This window comes from Toxotes jaculatrix, chromosome 14, assembly GCF_017976425.1.
Source record: "Toxotes jaculatrix isolate fToxJac2 chromosome 14, fToxJac2.pri, whole genome shotgun sequence".
Classification (NCBI taxonomy): domain Eukaryota; kingdom Metazoa; phylum Chordata; class Actinopteri; family Toxotidae; genus Toxotes; species Toxotes jaculatrix.
Window position 1 is genome coordinate 10,296,904 of NC_054407.1, and position 20,404 is coordinate 10,317,307.

The following is a 20,404-nucleotide window of genomic DNA, read 5'->3' on the forward strand; positions in this document are numbered from 1 at the left end:
TGAGGTCAAAAAAAAATTTGACTTCTTTTGGCCGATTTTGACGCCATACTATACTATGATGTTTTTTATGACATTTTGAGGTCAAAAAATTTTTTGACTTTTTTTGGCCGATTTTGACGCCATACTATACTATGACGTTTTTTATGACATTTTGAGGTCAAAAAAAAATTTGACTTTTTTTGGATGAAAAAAACGCCATACTATACTATGACGTTTTTTATGACATTTTGAGGTCAAAAAAAAATTTGACTTTTTTTGGCCGATTTTGACGCCATACTATACTATGACGTTTTTTATGACATTTTGAGGTCAAAAAATTTTTTGACTTTTTTTGGCCGAAAAAGACGCCATACTATACTATGACGTTTTTTATGACATTTTGAGGTCAAAAAAAAATTTGACTTTTTTTGGACGAAAAAAACGCCATACTATACTATGACGTTTTTTATGACATTTTGAGGTCAAAAAAATTTTTTGACTTTTTTTGGCCGATTTTGACGACATACTATACTATGACGTTTTTTATGACATTTTGAGGTCAAAAATTTTTTTGACTTTTTTTGGCCGAAAAAAATGCCATACTATACTATGACGTTTTTTATGACATTTTGAGGTCAAAAATTTTTTTGACTTTTTTTGGCCGATTTTGACGCCATACTATACTATGACGTTTTTTATGACATTTTGAGGTCAAAAAATTTTTTGACTTTTTTTGGACGAAAAAACGCCATACTATACTATGACGTTTTTTATGACATTTTGAGGTCAAAAAAAAATTTTGACTTTTTTTGGCCGATTTTGACGCCATACTATACTATGACGTTTTTTATGACATTTTGAGGTCAAAAAAAAATGTGACTTTTTTTGGATGAAAAAAACGCCATACTATACTATGACGTTTTTTATGACATTTTGAGGTCAAAAAAAAATTTGACTTTTTTTGGCCGATTTTGACGCCATACTATACTATGACGTTTTTTATGACATTTTGAGGTCAAAAAATTTTTTGACTTTTTTTGGCCGAAAAAGACGCCATACTATACTATGACGTTTTTTATGACATTTTGAGGTCAAAAAAAAATTTGACTTTTTTTGGACGAAAAAAACGCCATACTATACTATGACGTTTTTTATGACATTTTGAGGTCAAAAAAATTTTTTGACTTTTTTTGGCCGATTTTGACGACATACTATACTATGACGTTTTTTATGACATTTTGAGGTCAAAAATTTTTTTGACTTTTTTTGGCCGAAAAAAACGCCATACTATACTATGACGTTTTTTATGACATTTTGAGGTCAAAAATTTTTTTGACTTTTTTTGGCCGATTTTGACGCCATACTATACTATGACGTTTTTTATGACATTTTGAGGTCAAAAAATTTTTTGACTTTTTTTGGACGAAAAAACGCCATACTATACTATGACGTTTTTTATGACATTTTGAGGTCAAAAAAAAATTTGACTTTTTTTGGCCGATTTTGACGCCATACTATACTATGACGTTTTTTATGACATTTTGAGGTCAAAAAAAAATGTGACTTTTTTTGGATGAAAAAAACGCCATACTATACTATGACGTTTTTTATGACATTTTGAGGTCAAAAAAAAATTTGACTTTTTTTGGCCGATTTTGACGCCATACTATACTATGACGTTTTTTATGACATTTTGAGGTCAAAAATTTTTTTGACTTTTTTTGGCCGAAAAAGACGCCATACTATACTATGACGTTTTTTATGACATTTTGAGGTCAAAAAAAAATTTGACTTTTTTTGGACGAAAAAAACGCCATACTATACTATGACGTTTTTTATGACATTTTGAGGTCAAAAAAATTTTTTGACTTTTTTTGGCCGATTTTGACGACATACTATACTATGACGTTTTTTATGACATTTTGAGGTCAAAAAATTTTTTGACTTTTTTTGGCCGAAAAAAACGCCATACTATACTATGACGTTTTTTATGACATTTTGAGGTCAAAAATTTTTTTGACTTTTTTTGGCCGATTTTGACGCCATACTATACTATGACGTTTTTTATGACATTTTGAGGTCAAAAAAAAATTTGACTTTTTTTGGCCGAAAAAAACGCCATACTATACTATGACGTTTTTTATGACATTTTGAGGTCAAAAAAATTTTTTGACTTTTTTTGGCCGATTTTGACGCCATACTATACTATGACGTTTTTTATGACATTTTGAGGTCAAAAAATTTTTTGACTTTTTTTGGCCGATTTTGATGCCATACTATACTATGACGTTTTTTATGACATTTTGAGGTCAAAAAAAAATTTGACTTTTTTTGGATGAAAAAAACGCCATACTATACTATGACGTTTTTTATGACATTTTGAGGTGAAAAAAAAATTTGACTTTCTTTGGCCGAAAAAAACGCCATACTATACTATGACGTTTTTTATGACATTTTGAGGTCAAAAAATTTTTTGACTTTTTTTGGCCGAAAAAAACGCCATACTATTCTATGACGTTTTTTATGACATTTTGAGGTCAAAAAAAAATTTGACTTTTTTTGGCCGATTTTAGCCTTACTATACTATACTATGACATTTTTAGGTCTTACTAAAATACGACTTCTATTGCATATTTTGAAGCCTTACTCCCCCATGATGTTTTTTAGGACACTTTGAGGTTTTACTAAAATATGACTTTTTTGGCATATTTTGAAGCCTTACCCTCCCATGATGTGGCTCACACTCGTAAGCAGTGTGAGCCACGTTGCTTGCAGCTTTATTTTTTTTTTACATAGCACTCGCTAATTTGCTAACATTTAGGTCAGTTGTCCTGTACATGTTTTAGAATTATCAGTTGTTTTTTTCAACGTTTGACCCTTTTTAGTTGTGGTGCTAATGAACAAAACAAAAAAACACGGCACCCTGAAAAAAGCGCTAACTTTTCTCCACCATAAGAAATGATTCAATCTGGCGCAGAGAAAGCATAACCTATCGCTATCAGACACTCCTTTTAGACTGCTGTCAAGTTAGGAGTATAATGAGATTGTCAGAGGCGGGCCTACCGAATAGTTGTTTTAGTATTTAGGTTTGTGTTGTACTGTATTGGTTCAGAAAACTAGAGACAAGTAGCGTAACTGGTCACCAGTGGCCGCACTTCATTGTTGTGTGCCGTTATAACAAAGAAGACAGATTTCATGCATTCCCTGTTAACACTGGGTAATGGCAGAGTGGATGCAGAAGATCCGGAGGGATGACCATATTGTGCCATGTTGTGCAAGAAGCGAATTCTCCTCTCCCTGCTCTCTATGAGAATGAGCTCAGTCTCACTAATATAACAGTATGCCAGGTTTTTATACATATTTGCAGCAGACCATCTTGTCACAGTTGTATTTTTGAGCCAGCTGTCTCAGAGATGGCTCAATGATGCCCCCTCTCAGATGAGGACGAGGTGGAGGGTGGACTCCGAGGAAGGGAAAAAAACGGGCATATAGTCAAGAAACAACAACAGCAAAAAAAAAAAAAAAGCTGTAGACATTAACACCTCTGTATTATAACAATAGTAGTAACTGCGCTGTGGAAGTTTCATTCACCCTTCTGGATGTTGTAGTCTGACAAGGTGCGTCCATCCTGGAGCTGCTTTCCAGCAAAGATGAGACGCTAATGATCAGAGGGGATACCTGGAAACAAAACGATCACAATTGTGAACTGGTGATTGTGTCAATCATTTAACATTTACAGCTGCCTCTCAAATTTCAGGCCTGTGACTGACAGTGTTACTCATACTTGTAAGTACTGTAGGGTTTATATAATGGATTTTCCTAAGATGTCGATGGAATTGTTGGATTAAACACTCCTGATTTCAACTGACCCTTTGTTCATGCACAACTACACTACATGTACTCTTATGTAACTGTAACTCTTATGTTTAATAGATATAATAATCACATTCTTAGTATATGTGATGACTCAGTGACCATAAAGGTTCATTTCATTTGGTGTGAAAAGTTTCCTGATCTTAATTTGAAATTGATAAACTATATGCTTATTTATTTGTGTATATTACAAGCAAAGGATTATACAGTACCAGAAAACAGATTAACACTGGTGCTTGGATTAAAAATATTGTGCAGCAGTTTGTGAATGGAAAACTGAACAGCCTGAAACGATTTAGCCGTTTTCTAAAATATGGGGATGTATAGAATTGCTGGAGTCAGTGACTGCCTCCCCAGTTAGTGCAATTTTATGTGTATAAAAATCTGAACAAGAGACAGAAACACACAAAGTTTGAAGACGTACACAGCAGATATTATCATGTTAAATTTAAATGGAGGATAGGATACTAGACTGAATTTGAGATTGATATTTAACTGAGAGACAGAGAGCTTAGGACAGTTAAATAAAACAACTAGTCCATACAAGGTATAAAACTACAGAGATGGTGGCATCTGTATCCTCTGAGCCAGTTTATTGGATTAATGCAGTTGTTTCATCTGAGATTTATACTAATAGAACTACTGTGTGAAACCACCACTGCTCATTACATAATATATTAAATGCTGCCCACAGATTAAACTACAGAGGATATCATAAAAGCTACTTCTTTTTTTTTCTCACATGATCTAAAGAGTACCTTATTTGTCTTGGATTTTGGCTTTGACATTCTTGATAGGGTTGCTGGATTCCACCTCAAGGGTAATGGTTTTACCCGTTAGCGTTTTCACAAAAATCTGCATCGGTGCTTTCTAAAAAGAAGATGTAAAATGTGCCAGTCAGACCAGGATGGGCCAGCCAAGATAAACATCACACTAAAAGCCAACTGAGACAAAACCTTTGAAACATGCTGCTAAGACTGTTCCTATATTTCTGATAATAAGTTACTTCTTCATATTTAAAATTAACTATCTAGGCACCATGTATTTCCTATTTGCTGTATATCACTGTTTTCAGCAGGGCTTTTCAACAACTTACACAGAGATAACTACAGTTATAAATGACTTTTAACCAATATTATAATGTAGTTCCAAAATAAATTGAAATAAAGGATCGTTTTATAAATTATAAAATCTACACTTACTTATCATTCGCCAGCGGTTAGGGAAAGCAGGAACCCAGAGAGACCAGTTCTGTGCTCAAGAAGGGAAACAAGCTCATTCAGTTTTTTTTTTTATCTGCTCCGCTGACATCTGCACGGATTGAGGAAGGTTGGTGTTCAGATCGAGTTAAAATGGCTACGTTCAGAATAATTTAACACTGTAATAATGAAGGGAGAAATAATATTAATATTAATACTAACATTTTCCCAAAACAAAAAAAAAGGGGAAAAATCGCTCATCGTCCCTGGGTGGGCTCGAACCACCAACCTTTCGGTTAACAGCCGAACGCGCTAACCGATTGCGCCACAGAGACAACCATACCAGTAATTGTCATATGTAGATTATGAACTATATGAGCACAGTACAAACGTGTTCACTGATAATCATGGTTGCGCTCCCGTAAGGCAGATACACAACGGGAGCAGCGTTAAAAGAAAAAAACACAAAATAAAAAAAAAACCTATACGCGCTATACACGAGGGCATGCGTTTATGGTTTTGTAGCGCTAGGGTACGAAGCCGCGAACATAAAAGTGTAATTTAAAAGGATAAAAGCCAAACAACCCTGAAAGAAGCAAGAAAAACTGGGTTAGAGGGTTAGAGGCTACGTATCGTTACGTTACATTAAACGGTTAAGTTATTAAACCTAACGATAAACAGCGAGTGTTTAACTCCTGTTCAAGAGGATCCGTACTTAACGGTAAGTTAAAATAGTTGTTAACTCAAATGTGGCCCATACAGAGATTACAATAAACTGACAATATCAACGACAATGGGCGAACAAAATATTTCACATGTAAAGCTATAATGAATATATTTGTGGTTTGACACTGGCATTTAGCACTTTAGCATTAACAGGTGTTGGGAGAGACAGCAAATTCAATCCTCGCTGAGGATCGGTGAATTCCTGTTGACTCGTTTTGTAAATGTATGGCTGATCAAACAAATAGAGCCAATAAGTAACAAGCTATTACACCTATTACGTGTAAATTATAAGGCTCTCAGGTGTGCACCCAGAGTGTCACCCTGGTACCAGACACCAGATGGCACTGTGGTACAGAAGGAGATACACAGCATGATTTCGCAGTCATACAGTACTGAGTCCATTATAAGGAATACTGGTACTCTAACCTCTGAGATTCATAAACATTTACTGTACTGTGTTACTGTGTTACAGCCAGAAAGTAAAGCCTGAGCTCAATCTAATTTGTGAAAGTCAAAAGGCTATTAATTGTGATTGTGTAGATTTTAGTTAGTAGTTGTAAACTGACACCGACAAACTGCTCTGATGTAGGACTGTGTATGTACGATTGTAAAAAGGGGTGAATGAAACAATATAATCATACTGAATCAGACATCAAAGCCTGTTTCGTGGTCTTAAATCGTCACAGGAGACAGACATAGAAAGAGTGAAATGTTAACTTTATTTCCAGGATTTAAATGTCTACATGTTGTGCAGCAATTTCATTATTTTACAGCATAAACAAGTCACTTAAGAAAACTACAGCTTTAGTTTATTTTTTATTTTTTGTATTTTTTTTAGTAAGTCACTTTGTTGTTTTCAAATATCTACTTTGTGAACTTGCTGAATGAAAAACAGTATAAAACAGTGCAGTGTCGGCTATAATGAACATCATTAGGCACTGAACACTTCCATCAATGACTACTGTCCCTGTCCACTGAAAAGTGAATTGAAAAGGATTTTAATGTCCGTGTTTCTACAGATGAACACTGACTTGTACAACATGGCTCCCCAGCAGCTGCATCACCCCCTTTGGCCTAATGGATCAAGCACTGGCCTCCTAAACCAGGGATTGTGAGTTTGAGTCTTATCTGCAGTGTGTAGTGGAGTGGAGTGGTCCTGCAGAGGCGTGCTGGGCCCATAGCCTAGAGGCTGCTGAATCAAAACTGCCCTCCACTATGTCAGCAGTTTTACAAAGATTAACAATTAAACTCTCACCCCTTTACTTATCTAATAACACTCTCAAATAAAAGCAAATCACAGTCCCTTCAGCATGAAATACTTGTCAAGGGTGATGAATCACATCCATCTTATATCATTCATTCATTCATTTTCTACTGCTTAATCCTCTGTCAGGGTCGCGGGGGAGCTGGAGCCTACCATCTTATATCATCTGATTTTTAAACCATATGGATGTCTACTGAGCTTTACGCATTCTGTCAGCCACAGATGCCCTGTGGTTGGTCAAGTTATTTAGGACACAACTGTTGGTCAGCATAGACAGCTTAGAGTTCAGGGTGTCTTTACTTTTCTCCCAACAATAATCTCCCCCCTGATCCGCATTTTCCTCTCCTCCCTTACCCTCCTCTTCTTCTTCAACCTCACTCTCTTCATCACTGCGTTCATCTTTTTCCAGCTGAGGACAGAAGCAGACACAAGGTTTAACGTGTATGACAAAGCTAAAAAACTAGAATACTCTTGGATATTAAAACTAAGTGAGAAACGGACTTCCTGATTCTCACCTTGCCTTTCAGGAACTTATAGACCATACGTAAGATTAGGCCAGCCCAGAAGATGTGAAGAGCCTGCAGCACCATTAGCAGGATGTTGAAAAAATAGTAGCCGACAAAGGGCTCAAAGACCTCCATGGACAATACCAGGGTGGTATGGATGATCCTGCAAGTAATCAAAAACTAGTCATTTGTGTTGCATTAGGACGTTAAAAGCATCTAATTGATAAAAATGGAAAAACATCTCAGGAGAAAAACTTACTTGCTGGGGAAAATCACCAGTCGAGTCACAAGGAAGACCACAGCAAACACTACGAACAGTGTGTCACACGTTTTCCTCCAGCCAGTGCCATAGTTGAACATCTTGGCAGACTGCAAATATAATAAATATAAAAGACTGACTTAATTAAACAAAAAATACGAAGCATGTGAAGTGACTTCACTGCACTGAGCAAAACATTTGTTGAGCCATTATGCAAAAGAAGTTACTGAACCAAGACAGGGGATTCAGATAACAGGTAAACAAGAAAACATGTCTAAAATAAACAAGAGCATGTGTGTTTAACATCAGCTCAATTGTAGTGACAGTGAGTCTCCGTACCACGAGCAAACTACCATACAAAACAACACTATGTATAATCAGTATGTCCTTTCACTGTTCCTTTAACACGAACACAGCAGGTATAAATAATTTTTGAACACATTTCTCATGTACTGTTATTTGTTTTGCACAGGTAAACAAAGGTCACCTCAGGCCTACAAAGTGCTTGTAGCTATCAGGACTCAGTCACAGGATTAGTTTCCTGCCGGCTACTACAGAGATCTCACACTAGATACTAATTTTCTAAGAACAGCCTCAAGCACAGTGCAAACCTCTGAGTGCAGTTTACAACATTCAGACAGCTTCTCTCACTTTAGTGTCACTGCACAGCACCAAAAAAAAGGGCCAATGTGGCAATGAATCCATGGTGACATGCTCTGAGGAGACTAATTATATTTGTAAGGTCCCATGTGTCTGTTAAGCTATGGCTCTGGAGTCTGAATAGATGACACAGGACTCTTAAGGTACATGTTGTTCTTTTCCAGTTACAGTTACATTAAAGAAGTATGTGAGTTACCTCAAGCAGGATGTCAGAGGAGTCATGAAGCAGCATGACCAAGGTGCCAATGCGAATGTAGTTGGCGCAGTAGGAGAAACTAAGCAGGAAGATTGTGGCCAAATGGTGGATCACCTGTTCTTTAAAATCCTAGCAAAACAAACATGTACTTTCAGTCACCCACATGTGAATTAGTGACTGTAACAAAGTGAAGTTCCTCATTGAAACAGAGGTGACATCAAGTACGTCAAGTACAAAATCAAATCTCTTTATCATCTTCATTTGCCTACTTCTCTGAAGAGCAAAACTGTTGTGTTGTTAAACAGGAGGGAAACCCTTTTGTTAGATTTAGGGATGGGGCCAATCCGATCCAGTATCGGTATCGATTTCCGATATCCACATAACTCATGGATCAGAAATTCCCGATTTATGAATGAATGAATGAATGAAAGAAAGAAAGCTGAGGTCCTCACTTTTCTCTTGACGTCAACAGAGATCCGGAGCAGCAGAGATCCATAAAAACCCAGCTCCAACATGTAGTACCAGTAATGAGCTCTCTCCATGGGCTGTGGGGGAAGCATCATTCCAAAATCAATAAAAAGTGATTCCGAATCACCTGAACATTTACTAGCAGCAAACACAGATGAACAACTGGAGAGTTTGAGATGATTTTACTAAATAAAGCTCAAAGTATTGATTAGAAATTACAGTTTGTAGCTGTAATTAATCTTTTCAGTGAAAATTTGTATCATTGTATTTTGTTTCTGAAGTTTTTATAATGTTTTTTTAAGAATGGGAATGGAAGGATGGGTTAGAATATATGAATAAAGTACAGCTGAAATGATAAGCCGAATAACTGATTAGTCAATAGAAAAGAAATTAATCTTTAATTGTCAAAAGCATTTTGATAATTGATTAATCGTTTAAATTATTCTTTAATCAAAAAGGCATACATTTACTGGTTCCAGTGATTCAAATATTGATATTTACGTTTTCTTCTTAGTCTTCTACAATAATAAACTGAATAGATTCGATTTTTGGGTTTTGGACTTTTGTCTAACAAAACAAGACATTTGAACACTTCTATTTGGGCTTTGTGAAACTGTAAAAGGCTTTTTAAAATGTTATTCTAACATTTGATAGACCAAATAACTAGTCTGCAGTGTAGGCTACAATGAACATCAGGTACTGAACATTATTTCCTGATTTATTTCACAAAGACTACCACCCCTGTCAACTGAAAATGAACCTGAGACTGATCACAGTGTCAGTGTTACTATCACTGAAAGCTGACTCATGCACGTGGGTCCAGCACATAGGCAACAACAGCCCCAGTGGCCTAATGGATAAGGCACTGGCCTCCTAAGCCAGGGATTGTGGGTTCGAGTCCCATCTGGGGTGTGTAGCAGAGTGGCGCAGCGGAAGCGTGCTGGGCCCATAACCCAGAGGTCGATGGATCGAAACCATCCTCTGCTACATCAGCATTTTTACGAAAGAAACTGAATTGTTTCTGCATCATAGACTGTTGGTTCGAAAAAAAGGCCCCAGTGAAACCTATCATTAACATCATCCCAGGTGATACAATCACAAATATACAACTCTAAAGATGCCAGTTCACACCTGGGATTAAAATGCGTCTGGAGAGTCTAACCCTAACCCGCAAAAAAACAAATGCATTATTATTCTTAACAGGAGGCAGAAATGCACTCTCCATGCCAGAATCTTCTGGAAAGTAGTTGCCAGCAGGCAAACTTAAATGGCAAGCTGGAACTGTGGCACAAAAATGCAAATATTTTACACAAATAAAACACTTAAATTGTTTGCTACCTCTCAAACATTGCTGAGCAAGTCATTCAAATCGTCTCAAAATTAAATAGGGTTTTTATTGCTCTGCGATATGAATGAGGATGAAGATAGGTTTACCATATTGTGCTTGTTTTACAATTAAATAAAAGAAATTTGATCTGTTTCCTTCAAACTTAACTTTCAGGCAGACTACACATACACAGATTATCTACACAGAGGACAAAATTCCTAACTTCCACATGAGACATGATGCTTTTGTCCATCGTTGGGGCTCCATATATCTGAATGTAGTCTTGCCTCATTTCACTTTGCTGACCAGAAAGAAAGACATTGCTGAAAAATATTTTAATAGACAAATCTCTGTGAGATGACATAGGTAGTGTTTTCACCTGTACTGGATACTGCCTCCAGCATTCCCTGCGGTCCCAGAACCAGGGTCTCTGTAGAGAAAAAGGGACAGGAACAATTCAGCATGTTTGAATTATATTTATTAAGTATTAGTGACTTAGTGAGAAGTAATGTTTTTCATTTCAACGTTACTGCTAGAAAACTTTTTGAGAACTTTATACTCACATCAATCAAGCAGGCCAATCCAACCATGAAGGCTGTGAGGTAGAAAAAAAACCTCCAACTGAAAAATAACACAGCGTGTGAGATTAGAAATTTTGAGCACTCAAACAAAAGACACTTTAAAAATATAAACAAGTCTACAAATAAATTGACAGAGCTCTGAAGAGTGTCTCGTTTTCCAGTGGTGGGCCTTACAAACTTAGTCAGGTTTTCAAGGGCTTTGTCCATTTTGCAGTGGGTGGCGAAGGAAGTGTTCTTGAGTCATCTGTAAACTGAGCGGTGGAAGGGTTATGAAGAGAAAGCACTTACGCAGCTTCACCAAACTTCTTGCTTTGACAGGGCCTGTCCTGGTTCCTGCGCAGACGGAACCAGGTCTCGATCTGCCTCTGGGTTTTGTCGCACAGTGACATCAAACTAACAATTTCACTCTGAAACAACAATGCAGGGAAGAAATAAATTCTTTCCATCCCATCTTCACCATCCACCAAATGGGCTCTGGTGTTAAGTTACTCCCAAAGTATTTTATGTGTGATACATTACATGATTACATTTTTTATACTGATGAATGGGTGTGTAAGTAGCATTTTACAGTTGTAGATGGTCAGGATGGACCCTCCAAAGGGTCACATGATAACTCTGGGGGTTCATTAATGAGGCAGGAGAGAAGAAAAACAAAGTGCCTTTACACAAATTTGTTTTCATTTGTTTGACTTTTTGAGGGAACCACTGATTTCACCTTTCAACAGTTCACTGCATTTTATAATCTTATAATAAGGTTTTTAAATTAAAGCTCTTAACGGGCATATTGACTAATAACAATAACTGTCAGTAAGTTACTTTCCACAAAAATATCCCCCAAAATAAATTGAGCATGACTGAATGCATGTTGAGGCCTTTTCAGACTAACCTGTGTTGGCTGTCTGCTCCTCTGGGTGTAAAACGACTCCAGCTTAGGGGAAGGGGCAGCAGTCACTTGCAATCTATTCTTCACCCCCAAACATCTGCCCATGGGTGGGGCAAAAAACCTGGGGGCAAGGAGAACAAAGGTCAGCTTACATCAATGATGATATAACACCCACTGTGGGATAGTCAGGGCGCCAGCCTGCAGTCACTTACTGTACATAATAAGCCTTTTAACAGTCAGTCAAAAGCAAAATGTATTTGAGTCTTTGAGTCTGTATGTATAATGGATTTGACCAAGCCTAATGTGAAAATTATATTGCGATATACAAGTTTAAATAACATATACTCTATATAGATATGTCACTGTCCTGTGAAAACCAAACCATATTCCTCCAGATTTTGGCAGTTTTTAATTTTTCAGATAAACTGATGCACTGGGCTGCAAAAAATTCTCCTACTTCTTATGTTCGATAAACCACAAAAAAAAAAAAAAAACAACACTGGAAAGGAAAACAAGGCTGTAGTTCATGAGAATCTGACATTTTAGAGATATGCGGCAGCAGCACGAGATAATAGAATACACCAGAATAAAGAAGCTTAGTGTAAGAACAACATGACATTTTAACAGGGTTTAACCAGCTATTTGATTCTACTGACTCTTCTCTTCCGTGAATGTAACAACAGCGAACACACTTGGGAAGTCATCAACCAGTCAAAAACCCTGAAGACAATCTGTGTGTGTGTGTGAGGCTTGTTATGCACTCTTAACCCCACTGCACCTCTTACACCACCCATTTCTGCTCAAAGTTTCTCTTAAAAAATAACAGTTAAAACAAACAGGATCTGGTGTATAGCTAGAATTCAAAATAAACACTGAAAATCCTCAATTTAGACAACACCACTCCTAAATCTGTCCATTCCCTCATTTTTTTTCTCAGTCTTTCTTCTTCTAGTCCCCAAAGACTTTTTTTCCCCCCTGATAACAATGCCTGCTCTGCCAAAACACCTGCTCACTGCCCCCACTCATATCCTCTTACGAAAACAACGTCCTCCATGGATATCGGACACTTGGTCATAATCAGAAAATGCCGCATGACATTTTGGAGTCAGTCCGAACAATAGAGGTTTTTTCATTTGTGACAAAAACCTTGCATGATTGCTTTTCTTAAAAGAAGGATGTAAGTATTATTTCAGGTTAGGCAAGACAAAGCCACACAAGGACAATGGCCCTTCCTGTAAAGCTTACATTTTCCCCAACAACATCACCCAGATCATCACAGAACAAAGAGATCAGGTGTGTTGTACCTCTCGAACACGTAGCGGAGGGCAACAAAGCCCAGAGCTAGAGGCAGAGCTATGAGAAGGTCCAGAGGTTGTGGTCGGTCAGAATCCGCCAGCTGTTCCATGTCTTTCCAGGTCACACCTGGAGGGAGCCAGTAGTCCTGCCTCCATACATCAGGTAGCAGGTCCATTCTGCAAGAACCAGGAGGAGTAAACATGTTGAAGATAATGTTTGAAACAGAGGTTTTCACAAATCCTCTGCCAGCCTCAGCCAGCCCAATCAGACACGATTTCATCCAGGTAATCTGAGAAGCAGGTACTTGGGTTTGATGTGGTACAAAGGTAAACACAGTCTTCAGGTACCTCTAAGTCTCTTGGTTATTTGTGTGTGTGTGTGTGTGTGTGTGTGTGTGTGTGTGTGTTAGTTGGTAGGTAGGTGGCACGTGGCATATCACAAACACCTTGAAAGTGTAATATTTGCCACATCAAATATCTGTCTCTGTGTCAACTACAACAATGCCATAAATATATTAACTATCATTTCTAATTCACAGCAAAGCCATAAAACATCAACTGAACATCAACTTAAGCAACACTCTAACTCTTAATTCATTAATGGCTAAAAAGAACCATACATTTAGTTCACAAAGCTGTGACACAAAAAAAAGTCTTTAAAATAACAGTAAAGTTTTTAAGTATTGCAGCTAGAAGTACAGTATATTTATGTTCATAGTGAAACACCAAGTTGCAGCTAAACAGTTGAAATAAATGAGCTACAGAGTAGTAACTCACCTGTGAGCAGCTCTGCGGAAATAAAGAACCGATCAGTCCCGGGGACAGAAGAATAAAATCCACCGTAACTTGTGAGGTTAATTTAGCCTCGCTCGGCTCGGGATGTTCCTCGGTCCCGCTGTATCCTAACGACGACACCAGAGCAGAGGGCCGTGCAGTCACCAGGCGTCAAGTTAGCCACCGCAACAGGAAGTTGTTGTTACAGATTTCAAAATAGTAGCCCTTCGTAAAGGACGTTGCTGTGCCTGTTTTGAGACAATAAAATAAAAAAAGATTTGGCGAAGAAACCTGCCTGCCGTTATTTTCCAAAAGACTCATCAAACAGAAGTAGTTTCTACAGGTAACTCACTTTTATTCTGAAGACTTCCGGTATTCCATGTCTTTCTCCAACAGGATGATGAAACTTGACGGTTGAGCGGCTAATGAAACACCAGGGGCGTCTCCTGCTCACTGTTCATGACCCATTAAATCAGCATGGGCGACAAAGAAAACACTGAGCATCAGCAGGCTATTATACAGTTACAGTGTCTCATAACAGAAAACTGTAGCGATAAAGGGTAAAAATTAGCGCCTGTAACTTCCTCTAATCGTGAATATATCGAGTTTGGTTTTAAAAGATACAAGCTAAGCATATAAAGCTGCCTTTAATAGTCAGTCACGGGACTAATAGATCCGTAATCAAGTGCTATCAACAAAGCAACTGTAATTTTTTGTTTTTGTTTTGTTTTTTTAATTATATCATCTGGTTTTCTTTTAAATTCACTGAGGTAAAACTAAGACTATGAGCTTGTTCTCATGTTCTGTCTGCTGTCATTAAAGAGATACTATAACTTCTGAAAGAAGAAACATTATTCCTTTGTGAAAGTGAAAATTTAAATTCATTAAGCACACTTTGGTTCAGTCAAATCCACTCGGATTTTGATGCAACAGCTTTTGATCTGGTATGGCCAGTAGCATGTGGTGTCTTATTGATAGTTAAGGTAAGTAAACTTTAGATATTGCTGTGTAACACTGAGTTTATGAACTTTCTCTGATTGTATTGTTTTGATCCTTCTTTCAAGCATTTAGCATTAACTTATGCTTAACTGCCACTTGTGGCCACATTGGCAGCCGCTCAGTCTTGCTTTAAACTTAGATTACATTTCCTTATACCTGATTACATTTCCTCATACTCCATTGTTGGTTATATCCATGACAGACTTCTCCTGGGTTACCAATCTCTAAGAAAGTATCTGATGATCCTAATCCTACAGCAACAATCCAGGACACTTCCAGGACTTTGCGTGTGCATGTCCTGGCTATTGAACTTAAAAACCTTGCCCTGAACAAATATGTGTACTGTCATTACAGGCTCTGTGTCTGACTCCTATAACACAAACTCTAATGTCACACACCTCCTTAACGCACACACACAGGTATACACTTCACCTAAATCCAACTCAGCCACAGACACACAATCCAATTCCCCTCACACCATCCACCTTTTCAGCCAACCCTCTCAGCTGATACTATTGTCATGGAGGGAGATAAGCAGGCCGTCTGCTGATAACATCATTACTGTTATGCAGATGAGCTGCTCTTAATTTGGGTCATACACATCGGTCAGCTGTGTTATGTCTCCGGCATACGTTCGTCATGTGTATGTAACGTGTTTGAAGGACTGCATGTGTACTGGGACTCAGCAAAGTGAAAGAGAGTTTGTGCACATTTTACAACGTGCAAACATGATTTGCATGTGTCTTGGTGTGGGCTCTGCTTAACCTCTGTGTGTGATTGTGTGGGTGGGGGTTGTTCTCTGTGTGAGCCACTGAGCTTCTGTGCATCTCTTTGTGACTACCAGAGAATTAGCTTGTGGATAGTGAGGAAGGTATTTGCATACTGTACACACCTGCCTTGTCCGTCTGTCCGTGAACTGAGACAGCGACACAGATGCCTGCAACACCAGCTATTACAGTAAAAGACTTTTCACTCAAAAAAGTCAATAAATCTGACAAAAGCAAAAATTTGTACATTTCTGTTTGATTAATGCTACATCAATAAATTAGAATAATTATAGTAATACGTCTAGTAGCAGTAATATTTACCTGAAGTGTTACAGATGGTAACACTGAACATTTTCTGCCATGCATGTCAGGCCTGAGCTAATGTTTTTCTGTGATACAGCCTTATTTGCATATCTTTGTGCATGTGCACATGTGAATTTGAGAGTGTGTGAGCCTGTCTGTGTATACAGTATGTGAAAGGCTGATGGGAAAATAGTGCCTTTGTTGGTTTATCAAGGAAGTAAATTGTCAGAACCCACTGAAGCACAAATATGTCCTGTTAATTGCCAGACTAATGAGGTGGGGGGTTTTTACACTACGCATCTAACCATCTGTTGGAGTCTGACAAACTGAAAACCATAGAGGCCTGTTTTCGTCCACTTAACAAAGCCTGACTCTGCTCTGTTTGTGCTAGGTTTATGACCCCGGATGATTTGCCTTGACTAATTTCCTCACTAAATGCACTGTTGCCCATAAAGTTGGAGTAAAATATATTTTACCTACCTTATGAAATGATTGTGACAATGTGATTTATTCTTGATGGATAAAGTGTATATCTTCTCAAAACTTTATTGATCAGTCTGTCTGAAAACAAAATTATTCCAACTTTATGGGCAACAGTGTACATTTCTTACCAACAACAGACTAACACTGTCATCCTTAGAGCCACACTGTTTGCATGGCTAAGAATGTGTGCTGATGTTTCTCTTCTAGCAAATACTTAGCTAAATGATATGAGAAGATGAATGTACTGTGGAAAAGCATTCTGCATGTGTAGTCCAACATGTAGCCAGCATCATGACTTTTGAGCAAAGAAAGAAAACAAAGAAAGAAGAAGAAAACTTTCCCCTTATTCCATATTTCATTCACACTCCTATCACCAGCCACGCTTAAACAGCTACTCCTCAAAAATTCAAACTATTTATTTGCTCCAAAATTAATTGTCTTTAAAAGTGGATTGAACAAGTTCAACCGAAAACCTTCCTTTGTGTGTTTCCAGGTATTAAAGGAGAATATCTGAGCACTAATGGATCCCACAGTGACTTGTAGATTTGCACTTGTAGTTCTCTAAGTATCCAGAAGAGGTCACAGCTAACCAGAAGGGAATGCTCTTAAGAGAGGGTGATCTCTAACTGAAAAAACATTGAAAAATCTACCAGGAAAGAAAAAGCTGAAAAATGTAAACCTTGGGAAAACATTCAGGAATATGCCCTTTAAATTTGTACAACTGCAACTGAAACTGTTTTTAAATGATTAGGAAGGAACACCTCTGTGAGTCTGTCATTCTTACTTCTCTTTAAATCACTTAAAATATCCAAAACTCTTGGTTAGAACTTTTACTGTTCTTATTGTTATGACTTATGTGGCTCTTTGAAAAGCCCTACCACTGATAATGAAGTTTGTGCATATGTATGTATGTTGTACATGTACAGGCATAGTGCTGTGATGAGGGTCTAAGACACTCCCCATACAGGTATATTTCTTGTGTGTTGTGGGGGGGGGGGGGGGGGGGGGGGGGGGGGCGGACTCCGTGACTGCCGATCCTCGTGAATTAACTGGCTGTATCTCTTTAGGAGCCTCCGATTGATTATTCGATTGATTTCATTTGCTCTAAATCTTCCAACTATTGATCTGAGGGGCGGCAGTGGGGACAGCCTATGCTCAATTAAAAGTTTATGTGTTTATATTTGTAGGTGCTGCGTGCTGCCATTGTGTGTGTGTGTGTGTGTGTACAGGTCTGTAAAGTAATTAGGCTTTCTAAAAGCAGGACCACACAAAAGCTTTTATTTAATTAAAAAACTGAATGCCACTTTAAAGAAACATTAGGAAAATATCTAATTTTTACAAGCAAGACTCTACATCCAGGAAGTTGAACCATATAGAACAGTTAAGTATTTCATTAAGCAGTGTTTTGGTCGTCACTGAGGAATCAAACAACTTTTAAACAAATCAGTAAAATATCAATACTAAAGTTTATTTATAAAGAGCCTTTCAGAGCCACATTTCAAAGGGCTTTATAGTATATTAAGGGCAAAAAAAAAAAAAGATATTACAAAACAAGTGGCAAAAGGAGCAGAATCATTAGTATTAAACAGTTATTAGCTTTTCTCATATTCCTACAGGCACTGTTGAACAGATTTGGCTGGTACACTGGATGGGGCCTAAAGGCAAAATGGATTAGGGGAAGGAAATTGGTGGTACATGCATTTCATAATCATAACTTTATATGACACATATTCAGCCAGTGCTGTGACCCCCCCCCCCCCCCCCCCCCCCCCCCCCCCCCCCCCCCCGCCCCACACACACACACACACACACACACACACACACACACACACACACACGCACACACACACACACACACACACACACACACACACACCACACACACACACACACACACACACACACACTGAGCCTCATAAGCCTCTTTAAAGGGATGGCGACAAAAAACAGTGAAACCCCAAATAAAATAGGCCGTATTAACTGTTATGTATTAGAAACTTTTAGCTTTTATGCTGGAATAGAATTGAAATTTAGGACACAGCAAATGCGAAATAAAACAGAGTGGTACAAAGAGCAGTTAGATCTTAATTTCAGGAGGAAACTTAAATCATCCCATCCCCCTCAAATTACAGAGGCTTTGGTTAATTAGAAATAATTCTACCTGAGGATCATCTTAGAGGTGGTGCAAATGCCACACAGTATCCAGCATGGTTCACATCAAAAATAAACAGAAAGAAGGTTTATAGTTTCAGAGAAACTAATATGACATCTTTTAAATTTTTGGTTCAGCTGTACCTCCCAAAAAAAAAAAAAAAAAAGACTTAAAAAAGTAAAAGTAAATAACAGTAAATCAGCATAAAGTTTACTGTCTTGTCTCTAAGCCTGCAACAGTGTGTATTAGTTCTGTCTAACTGACTCCCATGTCTGCCCTGAACTCATTTAATTTCTCTTTTATTCAATCAGGACCTCTCTCGCAGCAGCTCTACTCTCGATTTATATTTCAGCCCTGGGATTTGTAGAAAAAAAAACATTATAGAATTACAAAATGACATGATAAACAGGAGTCATAACGTAATGCTGAGATACTGATCGTTGTCTTCCTGCAGTGTTTGTCACTCTAAAAGCTGCAGTGTAACATCATATGCACCATAAGTCTCCAACAATACACTGATTACTGCAAATTAAAATGGACAAGGGGGTTCTGTGTCTGTTTCTTCTCTCTTGGACATGCTGCATTTCCTCAACATACAACTTGTGTTTTATGCTCTTGATACCGTCATCTCACAGAAGACAGCTGACAGCTTCCATTACTCCAACAAAATAACAAATATAGTGTAACATGTCCTTTCTTTCATTTTTTGGAGATAAAAAACTTTGGAAAGAGAAGCTACTAGCGGAGCATGGAACAAACATCATCAATCAAAAGTTCCTCAAAAGAACTTTGCCATATTTTCAAATTCATCTCTCTCCACATTTAGCCCCCATCTCACCTTTACACAAGTGCATAATCAAACTGTCCTCTGTCCAGCCCTTCCTTGTGGTCCGTCCACGAGGAAGCTGGCATGCTGCTGTAGGGGTCTAACAAGATACGGACGCAGCGAACAAGGAGAAAGAGCAGCAGCAGCACGAGGAGGCCCACAAAACACAGGGCTGTTCCCTGCTCTGGGTGCGCCGCCATGGGCTGCAGCACCGTTGGGCCCCTGGGGAACCCAGGCGGAGCAGGAGAGGAGAGCTCATAGTCCACAACCCAGTAGTTTGTGTCGCTCATTTTGGAAATGAGGGAATGTTTTGAAGGTCGAAACTGTTTTACTGTATATGTTTTATTTTGCAGTCAGAGGATATCTGGAAAGGCATGGCTCTGCAGGCTCATCTTTGTTACTGAGTGTGATTTCTAAACCCGAGAGGAAGGTCACATAGTGAAATCTGGCAGCTGCGAGCAGACTGAACCACAGTGTTTCCCACAAGCCACAGGGCAAAGAGATTGTTCCAGCAGAAATAACACGCGGCAAATCAGTGGTACAAATTAATAAGCCCTCTGGTGAGCCACGCAGCAAGCTGAAGCATGCTCAGTGAGGTTTAATTAGATTGAACGAGCCGGTGTTCATGTGTCCCTCTCTCTCTTTCTCTCTTTCCTACACATACACTCTCCAGAGGAGCTAACAGTTCAAAAGGCGAGGTCACCTCTTCAACTTCAAATCATTTGCAAGGTCCTCAGTTTATTTGTCAATACTGTAAGTGTCATCCGATAGCAGCCCTAGAAGGGGCTTTATTGTCATTACAAAGTGATGTATAAATCTCAGTTTAGTGGGCGAAGATGTTCCATAGATCAATCAAAGCGCTTGCAGGCTGTAAATGATCCGTG

General features: G+C 38.2%; 2 protein-coding genes, 3 non-coding genes and 1 pseudogene across 5 annotated transcripts; 2 read left to right on the forward strand and 4 right to left on the reverse strand.

Annotated features, from left to right (window-relative positions):
• The window catches only part of LOC121192966, a 30,867-nt pseudogene extending 26,154 nt beyond the window's left edge, over positions 1-4,713 (reverse strand).
• A 599-nt stretch (positions 4,714-5,312) lies between these two features.
• Positions 5,313-5,386, reverse strand: trnan-guu. Its single transcript has one exon. It is a non-coding gene; the product is annotated as a tRNA-Asn (tRNA).
• A 1,121-nt stretch (positions 5,387-6,507) lies between these two features.
• On the reverse strand, positions 6,508-14,106 carry LOC121192965 (ceramide synthase 2-like). Its single transcript, XM_041055032.1, has 11 exons — positions 13,994-14,106; positions 13,226-13,393; positions 11,925-12,042; positions 11,327-11,445; positions 11,021-11,078; positions 10,837-10,887; positions 9,115-9,207; positions 8,663-8,791; positions 7,807-7,916; positions 7,557-7,710; positions 6,508-7,450 (listed from the first exon to the last, which is right to left on the reverse strand). The coding sequence occupies exons 2-11, from the start codon at positions 13,390-13,392 to the stop codon at positions 7,232-7,234; spliced, it is 1,218 nt and encodes a 405-aa protein (XP_040910966.1). The 5' UTR covers position 13,393; positions 13,994-14,106; the 3' UTR covers positions 6,508-7,231.
• trnar-ccu lies at positions 9,970-10,042 on the forward strand. Its single transcript has one exon. It is a non-coding gene; the product is annotated as a tRNA-Arg (tRNA).
• On the forward strand, positions 10,046-10,117 carry trnam-cau. The gene has a single exon. It is a non-coding gene; the product is annotated as a tRNA-Met (tRNA).
• A 4,826-nt stretch (positions 14,107-18,932) lies between the features above and the next one.
• Positions 18,933-19,810, reverse strand: LOC121193373 (cortexin-1). Its single transcript, XM_041055619.1, has one exon. It carries the CDS (start codon positions 19,808-19,810, stop codon positions 19,535-19,537), a length of 276 nt encoding a protein of 91 aa, XP_040911553.1. The 3' UTR covers positions 18,933-19,534.
• Between the last annotated feature and the right edge of the window lie 594 nt (positions 19,811-20,404).